At 35.7% G+C, this 20,318-nt stretch overlaps 2 protein-coding genes across 3 annotated transcripts; one reads left to right on the top strand and one right to left on the bottom strand.

Annotated features, from left to right (window-relative positions):
• The first annotated feature begins 2,045 nt into the window (after window positions 1–2,045).
• On the top strand, window positions 2,046–5,708 carry LOC104106690 (uncharacterized). Of its 2 annotated transcripts, none has more exons than XM_009615290.4 (4): window positions 2,046–2,251; window positions 3,047–4,188; window positions 4,278–5,264; window positions 5,358–5,708. In XM_009615290.4, the coding sequence occupies exons 2-4, from the start codon at window positions 3,145–3,147 to the stop codon at window positions 5,397–5,399; spliced, it is 2,073 nt and encodes a 690-aa protein (XP_009613585.1). In that variant the 5' UTR covers window positions 2,046–2,251; window positions 3,047–3,144; the 3' UTR covers window positions 5,400–5,708. The 2 variants fall into 2 exon arrangements, with proteins under 2 accessions (XP_009613585.1, XP_009613586.1); XM_009615291.4 differs by having other exon boundaries at window positions 2,245–2,364.
• A 12,954-nt stretch (window positions 5,709–18,662) lies between these two features.
• On the bottom strand, window positions 18,663–19,226 carry LOC138904986 (uncharacterized). The gene is made up of 2 exons (XM_070193480.1): window positions 18,951–19,226; window positions 18,663–18,893 (listed from the first exon to the last, which is right to left on the bottom strand). The coding sequence occupies exons 1-2, from the start codon at window positions 19,224–19,226 to the stop codon at window positions 18,663–18,665; spliced, it is 507 nt and encodes a 168-aa protein (XP_070049581.1).
• Window positions 19,227–20,318: the final 1,092 nt, after the last annotated feature.

Genomic DNA, 20,318 nt, shown 5'->3' on the forward strand with positions numbered 1-20,318 from the left:
TGAAAGTATAATTTATCAAATTGTAATTGTTTTTGATAAAATTTAAATTTGATAATTTATAATTTTCTTTTCTTAAGCGGTGACATTAACATTGATACTACATATCTTTGTCGAAGTGCTTAAAAAGAAGGGGGAAAGACTTAAAAATGATGCACGATGTTGACTTTATTATGATTGTACCAGACTTTACAATAGTTTTTGACTCCGCTTATAAAAAATTCTGGGTCCGCCACCGGTACTAACAGATTACTACTTAAGTATGGGACAAAGTAATTTAGCTTTTAACAGTGTACACAACTGATTATCTCTATCCACCAGTCAGCATTTCAAGAGCACATGCATGAATAGACATTACGAAATTTAGTACTGCTCCACTCCAAAAGTTTTGCCACGAAAGCTTTAGCATTTAAAACGATAATTATTTTAGTGAGAAATTTAAATATTAAAAAAAAAATACTCTTTCCATTTCAATTTAAATGGCATATTTTTCTTATTAGTCCGTTAAAAAAATGATATATTTATATATTTAAAAATAATTTAACTTTAATTTTTTTATTTTACCAAGTTTACCATTAATGATTAGCTTTAATATCTATATAAATGTAATGTCCCTACAAAGTTTTTGCCTTTAAGTTTTTAGGACATATATTATTTTTTTCTTTAAACTTTGTGCCAAGTCAAATAATGTTATTTAAATTGAAATGGAGTGAGTATAAAACAGTACATCAATCTTAGCGTTTGGACATGATTTTGTTAATTTGAAAAGCTTTTCAATATTTACAAAGCATTTATTATTCTTTTGTAGAATTCATCTTCCTGTTTCAATTAGTGTAGTAGAGTACTCATTGTGTGCAACTTTATTTGTCCACTATTTACTTAATACAACCCTTAATAATAAATGATATGATAATTTACTATTTACCTCTACTTATTATTATTGAAAAATTAATTTGTCTATTATAAATCTAAAATGTTGGGAAATTATAAGGATAGAATATGTACAAAATGATATATTATCCATTATTTTTCTAAACTAGACAAATAAAAAAGAATATGTATTTTTAGCCCCCGTTTGGCCATAGATTTTATCAAGTATTTTTTAAAAAATATTTGACAAAACCTGTTTGTTTATAGATTTTATCCATATTTTGGCAGATTTTGAAAACGAAATTTTCAAATCCCAAAACTAGCTCTACACCCGTTTGTGGCTCAAAATATTACCGTTGGATTTTTTAACAATTTTAAAAATTACCCAAACTTTTGTATTTTATAAAAAAGCTCACAATTTATTATGACCCAACTAATCCACCAGCTAATTACTATCATTTCTTTTTGGGCTGATGGATCTTGAAATATTATTGCAATTTGACGAATTGTATTAGCTAGTAATTGTGTTATTAGCGGTTGATATTAAAATATCAGGTTATGGTTTTAACATAATGTATTATGTAGTTCATTATAAAAATGATAATTTTGTGCCAAGCTTATCTATGTTAATGATTATGAACGGCATCAATGAAGGTTCTGCGTATTGATGATTAGCAAGTTTGTTTGTTTGGTATTGTTAGGTATTTTTGATAGTTTTTAGAACTTATGGGTATAAGCCACGTTTTATGTTTTTTTTTAAAAAGTGAAATCTGTTTTAAAAAATTATGTCCAAACAGATTTTTATCTTCAAACCAAATTTTACCAAAATCAGATTTTTTAAAATAAATTTAAGAATCTATGAACAAATGATAGCTTAGTATCATGGACAAGTAAATTTGGACGAAGGGAGTATTAATTAAGTGAGTGCTTCTTATTTGTTTAGTTAATAGATCAAACAATTAATGGGTAAAAGACAAAAATTGATTTTGTGTGTGAAATAAAATACGGTTGTACGCAATTAAAACGAAACCAAAAGTAGTTACTGATATTGAGCTGAAGAAGTGATAAATAGAGCAGCCGAAGAATTTAAGGCCGTTAGCGTTAGCTTTATTATAACTGTCAGTTTGATCCTCCCCCCTTTCCACGTTTTATGTGAACCATTGATCAATACTCCTTCACTTTCAACCCCCCCCCACAGCACGGGGTCTTTCACCCCCACTCTACTCTACTCTACAGTGTTGCCAGTCATCACTAAAAAAGCAAAAAAGCACAAGCAAAGACTGACCACTGTTGCATTTTCTCTCTCCAATTTGTTCCCCTTTTCCACTCCTCAACTCGCGCCATCATTCAAGCCCACATTTCACTCCACTTAAACCCCTTCAAGGTATGAACTTCTACATTCTCTTTTTGGGTCCTCTTTTTCTTGAAATGTTTTTGGTGAAGTTTTGATGTTTTTTCCGCCTGTATTGGTGATTACAAAAGAAGTTCTTCGAATTGGTATGGTGTGGTTTTTCTTGATTATTTATCTTTGTATTTTATGCATTTTATCAAGTTCTTCACTTGTTTGTTCTCTTGGTTCTTTGAAATGTATAGTAATGGTAGTTGAGCCATTCTTTTTAGTTTGATGTGCATACTGGCTAAAGAAAATATAAGAATTTTGGTTATGGAATTCTGTTTTGGCTACTTAGTATGTGAACAAGATCTTATTTTTGTTTGGCTATTAATTTAGGAATTAGCAGGAAATAAGAGTTACAATTGTTCTTGGTTTAAGATCTCTCTTTTTCTCTCACTTCTTTTGATTTAGTTGTTAATTAGCTGCCCATCTTCTCAGTTTACTTGCATAATTGTCCAAGAGGAAATATCATGTTATTCTATTCTTGCTGAGTTCTTTTTTCCTTTAATTTTTTGGTTGGCAATGGAGAATTTTTCTTTTCTTTTCTGTTTGTTAAAGACAGAAGCTCCCTTAGGAGTATTTTCATTCCCCATTTTGCTTTAATTCCGTGAATAGATATATTTTTGTAGTTTCACTTAATTCTTTTAGTGCAATTATGAATCTGAAACATTCGATGTACTTTCCTTCCTCATTTATGACTTAATTCTGTCCAGAGATATGTTGCTTATCTGTTTTTTTTTCCTTTCTTGAAACTGTATTTTGATTTCTTGATTTCTTCTTTTATAGTGATTGATTGAAGATTTTGGAAGGCGTAATTCCCCATTGTTGATTGCTAATTTGTTTGGGAGGGAAAGGAATAGAAAATTTGTTAGTAGCCCAGGGAAATGGAGAAAAAGCAGCTGGATTTCAATGCACCACTTTTATCAGTGAGGAAAATTTCATCATCTTTATCCCCTCATGAGAGAGCAAATAAAAAGATTATAGAAAGGGCGCCACCGAATCGACAACAATCACTTCCTGTCAAAAAATCAGATTGGGAATTGAGTGAAGTGACTAAACCAGTAGCTGTTCCATTTATGTGGGAACAAATCCCTGGTAGACGAAAAGGTAACAATGATGCCCGAGCTAACCTTCGAGTGGAGTGCTCAAGTAGTCCTAGGCTGCCCCCCGGAAGATTGCCAGAGACTATTCGGTTCTATTCGGGTGAAAGGCCTCGTACTCAAAACATTTACAAGTCTCCAGCTGAAGGACTTCCTTGGATTGATCATGCAGCTTTACTGGATAGCCTAGTGGAAAGTATATATACAAGAGGAGACAGAGAAAGTGAGGATGATGCTTATTCTGATGCTCCTGAAACCTTGTCACCTACCGAATCCTTATCCTTGGACTGCAGTGTCAGTGGTCTGAGCGGACATCAAAGTTCGGATTCAAAACCATCTGGAACCTTTTCCATTGACTCCCAAACTAGAGACTTTATGATGAGCCGATTCTTACCTGCAGCAAAAGCTGTTGTTTTGGAGACGCCTCAGTATGTTCAAAAAAAGCAAGTTCCAGTCAGTACTGAACAACCGAAGCCAGTACCCGTGGAACGAAAGCCAACAGTTAAGCGGATGGAGTCTAAACCTGTCTCATATTATAGCGGCTATCCAGACGATGTAGGAAGTGAAATTGAAGATGATGTGTCTGAGAATCAGCACAAAAGGCCAAGTAAAGGGTGGAAATTTTTCCCTCGGATTTGTGTGAAGAATTCTTTATGCCTATTAAATCCACTGCCAGGACTGAAAGTGAAAACACACGTTCCCACACCCTCATCTCAAGCAGTAAAGAGAGTTTCAGGATTGAAACCAAAGACGCCCCAGAGTCCCACATCTTATGCTCATGAAGTCAAAAGATTAGCTAGAAAAGCTTATAGTGGTCCTCTTGAGAAGGTAATCATTATAGTTTTCCGCAGTTATTTTTTTTCTGTCCTAAGATTAATAAGATTTATGCTTGTTTCTAACAATAATGTTCTTTGCAGAATTCTTGTGATACTATAAATAAGCAAAGATTTCACTCTGGAGTACTGTCTCGCGAGCTTTACAAAGCTGATAATAGAAGTTTTTCCGGCCAACTACCTAACCCTAGTGATTCATGTAAGCTAGTTGGAATCTCTCCTGGAAGACGTTCAAGAAGTGGGGCTATATCTCCCTATCGAAATGTAGCACCCCCATCTCCATTCAATGAAGGTACAAGGTTTCTTGGTGTGCCAAAGGAAATGGAGAGTCTTTGGGCTAGTCGCTTTGATTCATTCCGGAAAGGTTGCTACACTGTCAAGGACAAAGTACCACAGCAGATTGGCACAGGAAGGTTTTCTGATTCACCAAGTGAAGTAGTTGAGAAAACATTGTACATAGATTCTGTAGATAATGTGCAAATTTCAGCCCGTAATTCTGCTTCTTCAAAACCCAAGGGATTAGTGAACTCCTCTAGTAAGAATATGAAGACACTGGTTAAAAGCAGTATAGTACTAGAAAATATGGATGCCACGGCTCGTACTCAAGGTGCCAAGAACTGGAATGTTTCAGAGAAAGAGAGCAAACAGATTGCTGAAAAGGAGTCCCTTGATTTGGTGGAAGCTTCTCCCGTTTCCATATCAACTCTCAAAGGCCCTGCTGATCAGGAGTCTTTGAAACTAAAGCAAAATCTTGATACACTATCTGGAGCCTTAGAGTCTTCAAAAGTGCATCCCTATGGAAATTTAGGTACAGAAAATGAAGATAACAAAAATGCAAATGACCCAAAAGATTCTAACCTTACCTCCTTGGAATCTCCTATACCACCACCCTTGCCTAAATCTCCCTCTGAATCTTGGCTTTGGCGCACATTGCCTTCCATTCCTTTGAGAACCCCATTCTCAAGTTTGAGCTCCAAGAAGCAGAACAAGAAGTCCCACACCGATGGTACCAAGTGGGAGACTATTGTGAAAACTTCTAACTTGCATAAGGATCATGTCCGTTACTCCGAGGTAACCTCTCCTTATTTTTTGAAGTTTTCTGTTGCTAATTTTGATGTTTGAGAAAGTGGAATTATTTACTTCTGCTCCATTTTGTTTGAACAGGAACTATATACTCTTGGTTCTTGTCAGCAGAGCAAAGCTTGAAGATGGATCATTTATCGATATGAAACATCTTGTTTCTATCGCTATAGCTTCAATACTATCTTGAAACTTTATTTCATTCCTTCTGGAGTTCCCTTGTCACCATTTTAGTCTAGATATACAGTGGGAAAAGTTTTTTCTCTTCCACTTCAAAAGAAATACTTGGTTTTGATGGTGGGGATTGTTGTAACTTTTGAATGACTATAGTAGTGGGCATGAGAATAGCTGAGTTTTCTTATTATGGTTTGTATTCCTGAAAACCAGCCCTTGCCTTGAGATATGAATGAATGACACATTTGATTCTTTATGAGATATTGTACTGTGGTCTTGAAGTATAAGTCTTTAGCTTGTCTGGTAATAGTATTTGATTCCATTTTCCCTCCTTTTCACTTCATCTTCTGGTTCATAAAATGAGCTAGCTCACCAATTTTAATATGGAGAATTACCAGATTTACATCTGCATTTTGACAAGAAAAATCTCCTGGTCTTTTACGTGTAACAGGCTCGAGTCATGGAGTTACAAGGTTATATGGTGGAAGGATAGCTTTATCCTTATTCTCACTCAAGGTCCTGTAAACGAATTCAAGATTTACAGTCTAAGTCAATGAAATTTATTACTCCAATATATTCATTTTCTTATATTTTTTCATCTATCTATATGATCCATGTTGAAAGCAACGAGTGTGATTGCACCTGCCGTGAATAGCTAAATTCCTCCTCTCCCCCTGGTTCAAATCTCTCATTCAAGAGTAAAAGCCACAGCCAACTCAAATATTGTAGGCCATTCCATTTCCTTTCATCTTTTCCTTACATTTCAAGAAACTCAAATATTGTAAGCCATCCTAAAGAATTAGTGAAAGATTTTGAACATAAATTATTATCTCAAAAAACACATAACCAACTTCACGATTTTCCAATACCTTAGATTGAAAGTAAGAAAGAGAAAAGAAAGAAAGCTAGTTCAATTAAAAGAAGAACTAGTACTTTAGGAAGACAAGAAACTTGAAACATTTTGTTAATGGCTTTATTCATATTTTTTTCATGACTTGAATTTTCTCAACTAAGATCTACACAATCTTTTCATGGGATTTATATTAGGGAAAAGGGCCAAATATATCCCTCTACTATCATATATTGTCTACATTTAACATCCGTTATATTATCGGGCCAAATTTACCCCTACAATCAGCAAACTTTTAAAAGTACCCTTGATCTGTTAAGAAATCCAAAATCTGCCAAATTTCGTTTATTTAAATCACTTGTTGTTCTTCTTGGTCCACTATTTTAATTTAAAAAATTAATATTGATGTGAATGTTAAAGTTACTAGATTATACAAAATATTCATAATTTTTTTTATTACCAATGCACCAATTTCTCTTTTTGTAATAAATAAAATTGGTTTAAAATTTTATTTATTTTTCAATTATATACACACCGTAGAATTTAGTGGGTCTATTTATTGTGTATTATATGCAACTGATCACCATGTATGTACATGTATATTCAAATATATTTTGTCATTGCCTGATTAGTATAGAGTTCGATCGACTAACTTAAGAGAGCAAAATGTGTAGGCATTTAATTAAAGCAAAGTTGAATTAGATAATGTAAAGTCTATGAGGAATTTCAACTTCAATCACTAATACTTGCAAAGTCTCCGTACATTTGGTGCAACGAATTCGTTAAAATTGGGATGTTGTAAATACTTTTAGAATTTAGAAAAGCTACATAATTTAAAATTTTCAATTTACTATACTTTGTTTATTCGGTTGTATTATTTAATATTTTTTTCTATTATTGTTTTTCTCTAATTCAGAAAGTAGGTAAATGCCAATTATTTCAAAAATAGTGGACCAAGAAGAACAACAAGTGATTTAAATAAAAAGAATTTGGGAGATTTTGGATTACTTAACAGATCAATGAGTACTTTTAAAAGTTTGCTGATTGTAGGGGTAAATTTGGCCCGATAGTATGATGGTAGGGGTAAATTTGGCCTGATAGTATAACGGGGTTAAATGTTGACAATATTAAAGTAGAGGGGTATATTTTGCCCTTTTCCCTTTATATTATGATCCACCCGTGCTGTTTGTCTTTTACTATCACTTCTCTGGTATTCCGTCCAGCCCAATAACACTATTTCTTGCTTGTCAGCCTGCTACAGGATGGTCTATTACTTCTTTTTTAAAATAGCAAGCCAAGAAACTCAAAATTATTAGACTTAATAGAAAGTAATTCGTATATCCTCATTTTTGACACTACTAATTTTTTTACGTCAAAAAGAAATTACCACTTATTATATTTATAAAAATTTAATCTATTATAAAACAATAAAAAAATAAAAAGAGTAATGCACAGAAAAGTAACAAACTCTAAAATATAGGCATTCATAATAAATAAAATACTATTTATTTCTTACTAACTTGCTGCGTGCTAAAGAAATTGAAATGATTTGTTCCCGAGGAGTCCAGAACAAAGAGCAACAGTTTGCCTTATTGCCGAAGAAGTTGAGAGAATATCCCACTAAGATTAAATACAAATAGTAAAAAATTTCACGGGTCACCCATTAACTTGCACCTACTTTTTTTAAAGTATAAATGGTACCCAGTTCTAAAAGAACTTAAGAATTCAATCCATCATTATTGTTTCTTCTTTTTCTTTGCACGACTGCGTCATAACTTTTACATGGTGGAAGCAGTGATTGTGTTAACTTAGCCGTTTCAGCTGGTTTTGGAGATAAACGGGTAGTCCTTGGGTAGCTTTTGGGTGGTTCTCATTGCTGTTTCATGAATCTTTTAGTGGAGGAAACTAGCGGTGCTAATGGAGGTTTAAAAATTGTTGTCGTGGTGGCTGCTTTGGGTGGCTTGTGGAGGTTTATGGCTGGTTTAAAGTGCAAAACATGAGAGGAAGAAGAAGAGCTAAACTTCAATCTAATTTTGATGTTGCACTTTGAAGTGATAAGAACTTTAGATCTACGATTCTGAAGTTGCACTTTTGTTTTGGTAATTAAAGAATTTTATTTACCAGTAATATTTACATATTGTTCTACTCAAGCCTGATCTGGACAGAAGTCTCAAATTCAGCTACTCATCTTGCCTTCCCCATTACTAATTGCTATACTACTATTTAAACATCTAATTGAACTATAGGATAGTTGTTAAGATCCATTAATCTTCTATGTAATCTTAGCTTAGAAGCTCATCGACCATGCACATCTTGTGTTATTAGTCTACTAAATACTGCTGTTGATCGTTACTTTGCTTGAAAGATTCTGTCATTCCTTTCTTGCCAAATATAGTATAAGCAGCCTGCAAGTGTGAACTTGTATACTTCAGCTTTTGTGTTCCTTCCCTTGTAGTGTCTTTCAGCCCATGCTATCTCACTTGCCCATGGCATCACCTATCTATGTATCCATTGTCACTGTAACATTATTGTCCACACTCGTGATGAATAAGAACAACTAAAGAAGAGATGATTAATGGATTCTTCTTCTTTATTACAGAGTGAGCAAGTTGTATCTTCCAAACAGCCACTTCCCCTCAATCTTTCCTTAGTTAATAGTCGTCTATGAGCAGTCAGATATAATGTGAAAATCCACTTAGGCAACCCAACATTATTGCAAACCAGTTTCCTCCATGACACTTTAGCAAAATCTCCTCTAAGCTGCATATACATGGCCTTGATGGAGAACTTTTTCATTCCCACTACATCTTGTTATGCATATCTAACTTCCTCAAAATAGTTCTTAGCTTTCAGTATCTTTTTCACAATCCAAGAGGCTTGCTTTGGTGTTGTTTCATTGGACCTACATCTTGTCCTTTTTCTTGCATAAGTTCCATAGGAGTTTGTAAATAGCTGCCCTATTCCATGTCTCTACATCAAGTAAATTCAAACCATATGCTGCTTTAGGTTGGAACAGTTTGTTCCAAGCCAGAAGTGCTTTCTTTGATACATCCACCCCTCCAGTCCATATGAATCTTCGACACACACTTTCAATAAGTTAGATCAGCTTTTTTGACAGCAGAAAAATCTGGGACCAGAATACTTGAATAGAAAAGAGAACACTTTTAATGAGTTGTATTCTCCCTGCATATGATAGAAACCTTGAAGTCCAAGACAGGATTCTCCCTAGCATCTTCTTAATAAGAGGCTGACATTGAACTAATGATAGTCGTTTGGTACTTAGTGGCACTCCCAAATATCTAACTGGTAATGTCCTTTTTGAAAAGCCTAGGAATTGCAGTATATTTTGTTTCATGTCAGCATCTACTCCACCAAAGAAAATAGAACTTTTGTCAGTATTAACAACTAATTCTGAAGCCTTTGAGAAATCCTGAAAACACTTATACAACAATTGCACATATATGGTATCACCTCTACAGAAGAGTAGTAGATCATCAGCAAAGCTTAGCTGGACTATGTTCATTTTGGTACATTTACGATAGTAATTGAAATTAGGATCCCTCCTGAGTGTTTTCAGAAGCCTAGTCAAGTATTCCATAGCCAGCACAAATAGATAAGGAGACAGGGGGCCTCCCTGTCTCAAGCCTTTCTTTGCCTGAAATGGTGTTGTAGGCTGCCCATTAATAATGATGGAATATGAGACTGTTGTCACACACCTCATAGTCTATTTCATAAACTTCCCTGGGAGCTGCAAATTTGTCAACACCTGCTCTAGGTATCCCCATTCAACAGAGTCATAAGCCTTCTTCATGTCTACTTTCATCATGCATCTAGGGGATACACCTTTCCTGCCATACCCTTTTACTAGTTCATGGCAGAAAATTATTTTATCATTTATCAGCCTACCAGTACAAAAGTTGACTAATTCCTATCCACAAGACCATCCATCATTCCTTGTAGTCTATTTGTTAGCACTTTAGATATAATCTTGTATAGTAATGTGCAATATGATATTGGCATATATTCAGTGATTTCGGAGGGGTTGCTCACCTGAGGCACAAAAGTAACTGTTGTACAGTTTATAGGGTGGTACATGGTTGAACTTGAAAAGAATTCCATCACAATATTTGTAACTGTATCACCTATCACAGGCCAAGCACTTTTAAAAAATAATGCATTGAATCCATCACAACCGGGAGCTTTATTGTCACTAATGCTTGTCTGAGCATAGTAAATTTCCTCTTTAGATACCTCTGTAACCAGGTGTAATTATTGCTCTCTATTCACCAATGGTCCATCCCTCATTACTATTGGGTTAATAGCAGACGATTCTGCAGCTGAGGATCTTAATAACTGCTGATAGAACCCTATCACTTCCTCTTCAATTCCTTGTTTTGTTTATATCTGGTCTTCATACTTGTAAAGAAGTATGCTGTATTAGTAGCTCCCAGATTCAGCCATTGTACTCTTCATTTCTTCTTCATAATACTTTTCTCTACCCCTAGCCATTTCTCCAATTGTGTCTTCATATCTTTCTCTACTGCAACCATAGTCTTTGATTGACCAAGGGCCCTAATTTGTTCCTGCATACCACATAGTTGTTGTCTGCACTGTTTTATTCGATTGCCAACTGCATTATACTCAGTATTATTAGAGTTTTCATAGCTTGCTTTACTCTTTTCAATTTCTATCATGTATCCTTCATAGTATTCAGCTCAGTTAACCTCTCCTAAGCTTCACTTACTAATGTCATAAAGTCTTTATGATCTTCTTAGTGGTTTAGAAATTTGAATGGTTTAGGTGTTTGCTCTTCAGCCTCTTCCAGTGTTATGCTCAGTGAGGAATGATTAGAGTATGATGGATCTATGACCCATACTTCTAGGTTTGGCATAGTCAGTATCCAGTCAGCATTAACCAAAGCTCTATCAATCTTGCTATAGGTGTGCCCATTAGTCTATGTAAAGCTTCTCCCACTAGTCTTCATTTCTGTCAGGCCAGTGTCCTCAATGAAAGCATTAAAGTCTCTAATCTCTATTTCTTGTACATGGTTACCAATTGGTTTGTCCTCTCTTGATCTAATCACATTATAGTCGCCCATTATCAACCATGGACCTTGTTATATGGACTGTAGGCTTGTCAGGTCACTCCATAGACTTCTTCTCTCATCCAAAGTGTGCAACCCATAAACAGTTGTAAATGTAAATCTCATACTCAGTCTCTTAATGTGTACTGAAGCATGTATGAACTGAGATGATCTTCCCAACTCCATATAGTCTACCTCATTTGTATCCTACAGTAGCAAGATTCTACCTCTACTACTATATTCATAGTTAGCTAGCCATGCCCATCCAAGAGTGGTTTTCCTGATTATTTATATGACCTTCTGCTCTTTTATTTTTTGCTCTAATAGTGCAATCATATGAAATTTATTACTTCTAATGAACAACCTGACCTCTTTTTGTCTAGGGATTTTGTTTAGTCCCCTTATATTCCTAGTGACCAGCTTCATACATATATAAAGAGGGATTGTGCAGGCCCATCCTACCTTGTATTACCTCTATGTCTACTAGTTCCGTCCTCTACTTGTCTTGGCGCTGTTAACTGTAGTCTAGACTCTGTGATAAGTTTAAAGCCATTGATCACATTGATTGTACTCTCTTTACTTCTAATTGCTGATTTTCCTATAAGTGTCTGCCATGCTTGGTCCTCATCTCCTTTAGTTAATCCTGCACTAGTACTAAAATTTTATGCATTAGTACTAGCATTTTCTCTAGCACTAGGAGGTGCCATCTTTTGTTCCCCTTTAACAACTATAGTGCTTCCTGCACTTTAAGCACAAGTTTAGGTTGTCATTCCTTCTTATGCTTCTAATTCTTAGGCTTAGTTTTACGTCCTAGTTGGTCATATGCTCTGCATTTGTGGCCTACTTGCATACATTTGTGGTAGAATTCAAGAACCCAATCATACACAATCTCCTGCATGAACTCCCTCTGATGTTTTATAGTTCAATACCACACAAGAAGGAGGGGGATAATTTGTTTGGTGTCCAATTTTTGCGTGCCCTGATTATTGAAGGACCTGGTTCTTCTATGTATTCCTTATACTACTGTTGCAGAAATAGTAAATACGTAAAGTAAAGAATACAAGTATTTTTATGGGGAAAATACCCGGCTCAAAAGGTAAAAAAATCACGACCTATTACTCAGTAGGATTTTTTCCAACACTTCACTAAATCACTAAGCAAAAATAGCCTTTACAAAACATTTTGTAAACCTAAAGATTACCTCTAATCCTGTTGTGGCAACCAGCCTCTGGCTGTTACGATAACTTCAAGTTAACTCTAACTTGAATACAACACTCAGAGTTCCTAGTACAATTGCTTCTAGATAAAGCTGAAAGGTACAACTTGAAAGACCTACTACAATGAAACTAGAATAAAAGACAGACACTTAGAATTGGTTCTTCTATTTGATGCATGTAGCTTCAGGTTCGCGCACTTGAATCACACAAGAGTTGTTTGCAAAATGCCTTGCTATTTTACTCTCAACTCACGTTTAACTTTAGCGTTTGTGCATCCCTATAAAATAAGAACATCCTGCAATATTTAGAGTTGGTAGAATAGGAAATAACTAGAGTTCCAATGATATACTCTTCCTTGGTGGAAGAGTTCTAGTTATCTACAACTTCTAACTCCTCCCTTATCTAGGATAGAGTTCTCACGAGTAAGGAGTCCTTCTCCTTATCACTTATGCAACCTTTTTGTTCAGGAGATATCAAATATAACCACTTAAGCTTATCTCCTTCACGTGCATGCTTTGTGCTTGAATCTGCCCGTGTCTTTGTACACTGTGTATGGACCTCGTTCATGCTTGAGTTCCTTAGTCAATCACCAAAATAAAATTCACTTGAGCCTACAAATTCCCCCTTTTTTTATGATGATAAATTATGTGTTTTTCATAAGCATAAGACCCTGTTTCAACTCAGCTCAACATCAACACAAAGTTAGAACACTTTTTATTTTTAAAGTCACAAATTATCAAGGACCAGTTTCATTAGGTTATAAATATCACAGTCAAAAGTAAAAAGCACAACCTATCTTCCCCCTTTCGACATCATCGAAAAGTTGCATAATTATGTTAGATAACCAGATTTTAATAGATATTACTCATGGCCACTGGGGCTACTTCAAATGCAAACATGGAGTCAAGCATCATATATCAATCTAATGATATTAGCTATCTAAGAAGAATCAACAAATAGTTAGAGCATAAAAGTAGTTTATTGTCATTGATACCAGTCATCGACAAAGCATAAAGAAAAATAAAGATACTGGATCATGAGCCAAAAGAACAAAAAGAAATCCCATCGGGGTCACTAGTTTGTCTAACTAGGCTAGGAAGGTTTCAAGGCTGGGAAGGATCAGGGACTTTAACTCCTGAACTCTTCTTCCTTTTTGGATTATAGTTGTCAGACACACATTTCAGTAGATCTTCGAGGAGTCCCTGTCCTGATGGAACTAGTTCTTGAACATTCTTCCCCAATCTAACTAACCCCTCAGCAACTTTTCTATACCCACTTTCCCTCTTTTCTCTCACATTTTCTTCTTCTCCAGTAGATTCCTCATTCCATGCTACCATAGCTCCAGTTCCTTCAGTCAAACCAATAGGAGTATGTGAAGATTCAACCACTCCTTGTCCCATTCCCCTCACATCGACTTGAGCACCCTCACTCTCCTTTTATTTTCTCTTTTTATTTTTACCACCAATTTTTTCAGACTCAGTGGTCTCTATCCCAGCCACAGTTCTTACCAGAACAAATCTATTTTTCAGATTGACAGCAACCTCAGAGATTACTTCAGATGTAATTTTAGGGCCAAATGTTACATGATCTATTTAAGAAGAAACAATTTCTTCCCCCTCAGTTGCAGACTTGAAAGAATCTTCGTATTTTTGAGGTTCATCTGCCTGACTTGCCTTCAGTTTCTCATTGATTTTCTTGGTTTGTTCTCCTCCAGCGACTACTTTGCGAGCAAGTATCTTGAATCTTCCTTTCTTAGAGATAAGTGTGGTTGAAGGAGTGGGTGTGGATTCTTTGGGTGGTGATGAGGGATTTTTAGATACGTTAGCCATTGATGGTTAAAGGGTGAGAGAAGATGAGTATGTGTGTGTTTAGAAAATGAGAGAAGATAGAGAGAATTGTTTGGAGGCTGAAAATTTAGAAGTGAAGAAACAACTAAGGCCTAATCAATATAAAGAGGAAGAGTTTAATTGGGTAACGACAGCTTTTTCAGAAGCTCAAAAGTCTAATCAAGCTGGGAGTCAGTTTGAAAAGACATTGAAGACTCTCCCTAGAATCTAGGCACGTATTGCGTTTTGGGACTCTATTTGGATAAAATTGATTTATTTCGTAACGGATAAGCTCAAGGAGGTTAGGATTAAATGAGACTCTCCTTTTGATCATAATCCAAATATAATTATTTCAAAATATACAGAGTGGAGAGTACGTACCATGTAATCTTGATGAACTAGGTTCTTCACTGAGAAATCTCTTGTGTAAGTCTAAATTTTTCAAGAAAATAAAGATAATATCATTAGAGATTAATGAGATATTTTAGCACATGGTACAAGAGTATACTGATGAAAGTATGAGACTTAGCAAAATCTAATCTAATTATGTACAAAAATTCATAGATTTTCTAACTAATTTTTTGAGTTAGAACTCGTTCCTTTTAGGTGATCTTAATCATCCCTAATTCTAATATGTTCCTTTCAAAGTAATCTCTACTTAGAGCTTTTGTGAAGATTTTAGCTATTTTCTTGTCAATAGCACAAAATTCTACAGAGATCAAACCCTTTTCATAGTTGTCCCTCAAAAGTGATGCCTAATATCTATGTGCTTAGTTCTTTTGTGATGAACCAGGTTCTTGGTCATACTAATTGCACTGGTGTTATCACAAATATGGGGATACAACCTACATCAATTCCAAAGTCCATTAATTGATGTTTGATCCACAATAATTTAGCACAACATGAGGCAGCAACAACATACTACTTCAGCAGTAGATAAGGTTTATTTCATACCATGCTCTTGGAGCCTGCTTGAGCCCATAAAGTGCCTTGTCAAAGCTTGTACACATGATCAGGATATTCCTTGCTTTCAAAGTCGGAGGTTGCTTGACAAACACTTCTTCCTTTAGATAGCCATTAAGGAAGGCACTCTTGACATCCATCTGATGGAGAATAAATTCCATATATGCAGCAAAGGCTATAAAGAGTCTAATTGCCTCTAATCTTGCAATTAGAGTAAAGGTCTCATCATAGTCTATGCCATTATCTTGACTATATCCTTGAACCACCAATCTTACCTTGTTCCCTGTAATTGTTCCATCTTCGTCAAGTTTATTTCTGAAGACCCATTTTGTACCAATTACTGATCTGTCCTTGGGTCTTGGTACCATATGCTAAACTTGACTTCTCTCAAATTGTTTGAGTTCATATTGTATTACATTCACCCAATCTGCATCCTGCAAAGCCTCAACAACATTCTTAGGTTCAATAAGAGATAAAAAAGTATCAAAAGTACAAAGATTCTTCAAAGAAGATCTGGTTTTGATTCCAGAGGTTGGATCGGTAATTATGTTCTCAATAGGATGAGAACTTTTATACTTGTAAGGTTTCACAACCAGCTGGTTTCCCTTAGATGTTCTGACAATGTTTTGTTGCTAAGGAATAAATTCATGGACATGTTCCCTCGAGGTTTTATGATTAATTCCTCTTTGTTCAGTTCCTTCTGTCAAGTTGCCCTGGGTGGAAGGACCTATTCCATCACTTGTTCCTTCTTCCGGTGCAACTTTAGTTTGGGCTGTGGTTTCATTTGAGTTTCTTACTAGCCCAATTGCTCCATCATCATGTTTCTTCCTCTTTTAAAGAATGTTAGTTTCATCAAAAACCACATGTACATTTTCTTCTACATACACAGTTCTTTTGTTATATATCTTATAAGCTTTACTATGTGAAGAATACTCCCTCATTATTTATGGGATCAAACTTACCTAGGGATTCTTTACCATTATTGTGCACAAAGCACTTGCATCCAAATGCCCTAAGATGGGATATATTTGACTTTCTCCCTTTAAGTAACTCATATGGAGTCTTCTCAATAAGAGGTATAGTCATGCACCTATTTATGATGTAGCATGCAGTGTTTACAGCTTCTGCCCAGAAACTATAGGGGAGTTTACTAGAAAGAAGCATATTCCTAGCCATTTCTTCCAATGTTCTATTTTTTCTTTCAACTACTCCATTTTGTTGTGGAGTCCTAAGAGCAGAAAAATTATGATTTATGTCATGCTTATCACAAAATGCAGCAAATTTAACATTCTCAAATTTAGTACCATGATTAGACCTAATTGATGCAAGTTGATTACCTAGTTGTTTCTGAGCTTTTCTAACAAAAGAAGTGAACATGTCAAATGCTTCATCTTTAGATGTTAGAAATAGTGTCAAAGTAAACCTAGAATAATCATCAACAAGCACCATAACATATCTCTTACCACCTCTGCTCAATATTCTCATTGGTCCACAAAGATCCATATGGACCAGTTCCATCGTCCTGGTGGTGCTTACCATTTTCTTGTTTATAAAAGATGATCTTACCTGCTTCCCCCTTGCACAAGCCTCACAAACTTTATCTTCCTTAAACTTAATGTTAGGCAGCCCTATCACTAAGCCCTTGGAGACTAGTTTGTTGAGTTGACTTAGACTGGCATGTCCAAGTCCTTTGTGCCAAAGGAGGGGATCATTATCCAACATACTTAAGCAAGTGAGTTCATTATCTGAAAGTATGGACATATCCACAACATATAGGTTGTTCATTCTTTTTCCCTGCAAAACTATCTTGTGAGTGGTAAGATTAATCACAAAGCATTTTGTAAAGGTGAATGCTACCATATTACCTCTATCACACAATTGTGATACATGCATTAGACCATACTTCAGTCCATCTATCAAGTAGACATTCTCAATAGAGTGAGAATAGTCTTACCTACTTTTCCAATCCTAGTGATCTCACATTTCTTCCCATTTTCAAAAGAGACATTACCTCTTTTAAGGTCCTCAAGTGAAAGGAACTGGTTCTTGCTTCCTATCATATGCTTTGAACAGCCACTATCCATGTACTATATTTGGCTGCTCCCCTTCACTTGGACCTGCAAAAGGAAATCGGGGGTTAGTCTTAAGAATCCAAACTAGTTTGGGTCCCTTTCTATAAGCAAAAATATGAATCAAATTCTTTTTAGCCCAACTTCTTTGTTCTTTTGACTTGCCTTATCTTTTGCAGTGCATTTACTTTTATAATGACCTGTTTTACCACAGTGTGTGCAAATCTTGTTCTTAGAAAGTGTGAGGTACTTGCTTTTGGGATCCCACTTAGGTGCCAGGTTCCCAAAGCCAAGTCCTCTTCTGTTGCTACTATGGTGTTCTTGTAGCCATGAAAGTGCATCAGAGGACCTGTTCCATTTACAAGTTCTATCTAGCTCATGCTTGACCTTGCTTAGATCCTCATTTAGGATTTTTACCTGCCCATCTCTTTTGTACAACTCACCTTTTATTTTTCCTATATTTTCTTCCAAAGTGAGTTGTGTGTGATCAACTATCTTTTTACTTGTTCCTAATTTTACTTTTAGATTTTCAGATCTAAGCTCTAGGACAGTTGAGTAAAGTGCATGAACCTGGTTCTTCAACACAGTATTCACTTACAGTTTTACTAACCCTAAGTTCTAGGTTTTTGCACTTAGCCTTCAAAATCACACATTCTTTAAACATTTGTTCCTTTTCGTTGTTTACATTTCAAATTCGTCAATTAGTTCTAGTAGTAACTCAAATAACCTTTCTTTAGACAATAATTTAATTTTGTCTTTGAGATGAATTACACTTACCTCAGTTTCTTCATCAGATTCTCCAATGGCCATAAGTGCTTGTTCATCCTCACCCTCATCATCTGAGCTTTCTATCTAAGCAACGACCATAGCCTTGGTTAAACCTTTGTTGTTTCTTTTCTTGGGTTGAACATGTTCCTTCTTCCTGTTCCTTCGTTCAGCTCTTTCCTTCTTCCATTCAATTTCACACAAAAGGACAGTTCTTGATGTGGTGATCAGTCTTTTCACACTTGTAACAGCCATCATTAGTTTACTTATTAGGAACTTTTGACTTGCTATAGCTTCCACTTCTTGAAGAACCTTTTCTTCTCCTCAGGTACTTCTTGAAGTCCTTGGTGATCATAGCCATTTCATCATCTTCCAGATCAGAATCTTCAGTGATTTTGAGTGCCAAGCTCATTTCCTTCTTAGGCACATCCATCTTCATGGTTTATCTCCTAAGTTCATAAGCAGTGAGATTTCCAATTAATTCATCTAGTGGGAGAGTGGCAATAATCTTTGATTCCTGGATGGCAGTGATTTTGCTCTCCCAAGTGATAGGCAAAACCCTAGTCAGTATCTTCTCGACTCTATCTTCTTCATGAATAATCCTTCCAAGAGATTTTAGCTCATTTGTCAGTGTAGTGAACCTTGTGTACATTTTTTGAATGGTTTCTCCTTCCTTCATAGCAAAGTTCTCATACTAAGAGTACAATAGAGTTCCTCTGGATCTCTTCACCTGCAGTGTTCCTTCGTGAGCCACTTGCAGTGTGTCCCATGTTTGCTTAGAAGTGGTATAACTTTGGATTCTGTTGTACTCATCTGGACCAAGTCCACAAATAAGCCATTTCTTGGCTTTAGTATTCTTCTCCCACTTCTTCAAGTCCTCAGCAGTGCAGTCCGTTCTTGTCTTTGGAACATTTACTCCTTCAGCATTTTTCTTCAAGGTAGCCAGTAGACCATCAGTGACAATATCCCACAGCTCATAGTCCTCTCCTATAATGTGATCTTCCATCCTGTTTTTCCACCAAGGGTAGTACTGGCCATTAAAGAGTGGTGGCCTAGCAGTGGATTACCCTTCCCAGTTTCCAGGTAGTGCACTCATTTTGATCTTCTCCTAAGGTATTAGCCTCTTCAAGGATAACCCGTTCTGATACGATATTTTATACTTCAATACCACACAAGAGGAGAGGTGATTTGTGTGGTGTCCAATTTTGGCATGTACTGATTATAGAAGGACCTGGTTCTTCTATGTGTTTCTTATACTACTGTTGCAAAAATAGTAAATGCAAAAAGTAAATAACACAAGTATTTTTACGTAGAAAATACCCGACTCAAAAGGTAAAAAAAACACGACCTATTATCCAGTAGGATTTTTCCCAACACTTCACTAAATCACTGAGCCAAAATAACATTTACAAAACTCTTTGTAAACCTAAAGATTATCTTTAATCCCGTTGTGGCAACCAACCTCTAATTGTTGCTATAACATCAAGTTAAATCTAACTTGAATACAACACTTAGAGTACCTAGTAGTTAGAAGTTGAAGATAACTAGAACCCTTCCACCAAGGAAGAGTATAGCATCGGAACTCTAGTTATTTTTTATTCTACTAACTCTATATATTGTAGGATGTTCCTATTTTACAGGGACGTACAAAAGCAGATGTTAAACATGAGTTGAGAGCAAACTAGCAAGGTATTTTGCAAACAACTCTTGTGTGATTCAAGTGTGCGAACCTGAAGCTACATGAACCAGATAGAAGAACCAGTTCCAAGTGTCTGTCTTTTATTCTAGTTTCATTGTAGTAGGTATTTCAAGTTGTACCTTTCAGCTTTATCTAGAAGCAATTATCCCTTATCTAGGATAGAGTTCTCTCGAGTAAGGAGTTCTTCTCCTTATCACTTATGCAATATTTTCGTTCAGTAGATATCAGATATAACTACTCAAGCTTATCTCCTTCACATGCATGCCTTGTGCTTAAATCTGCCCGTGTCTTTATACACTGTGTATGGACCTGGTTCATGCTTGAGTTCCATTATCAATCATCAAAACAAACTTCACTTGGGCCAACATCCTTCCATTAGGATCATTCACCTTAATGGAT

This window comes from Nicotiana tomentosiformis, chromosome 2 (assembly GCF_000390325.3).
Source record: "Nicotiana tomentosiformis chromosome 2, ASM39032v3, whole genome shotgun sequence".
Classification (NCBI taxonomy): Eukaryota; Viridiplantae; Streptophyta; class Magnoliopsida; order Solanales; family Solanaceae; genus Nicotiana; species Nicotiana tomentosiformis.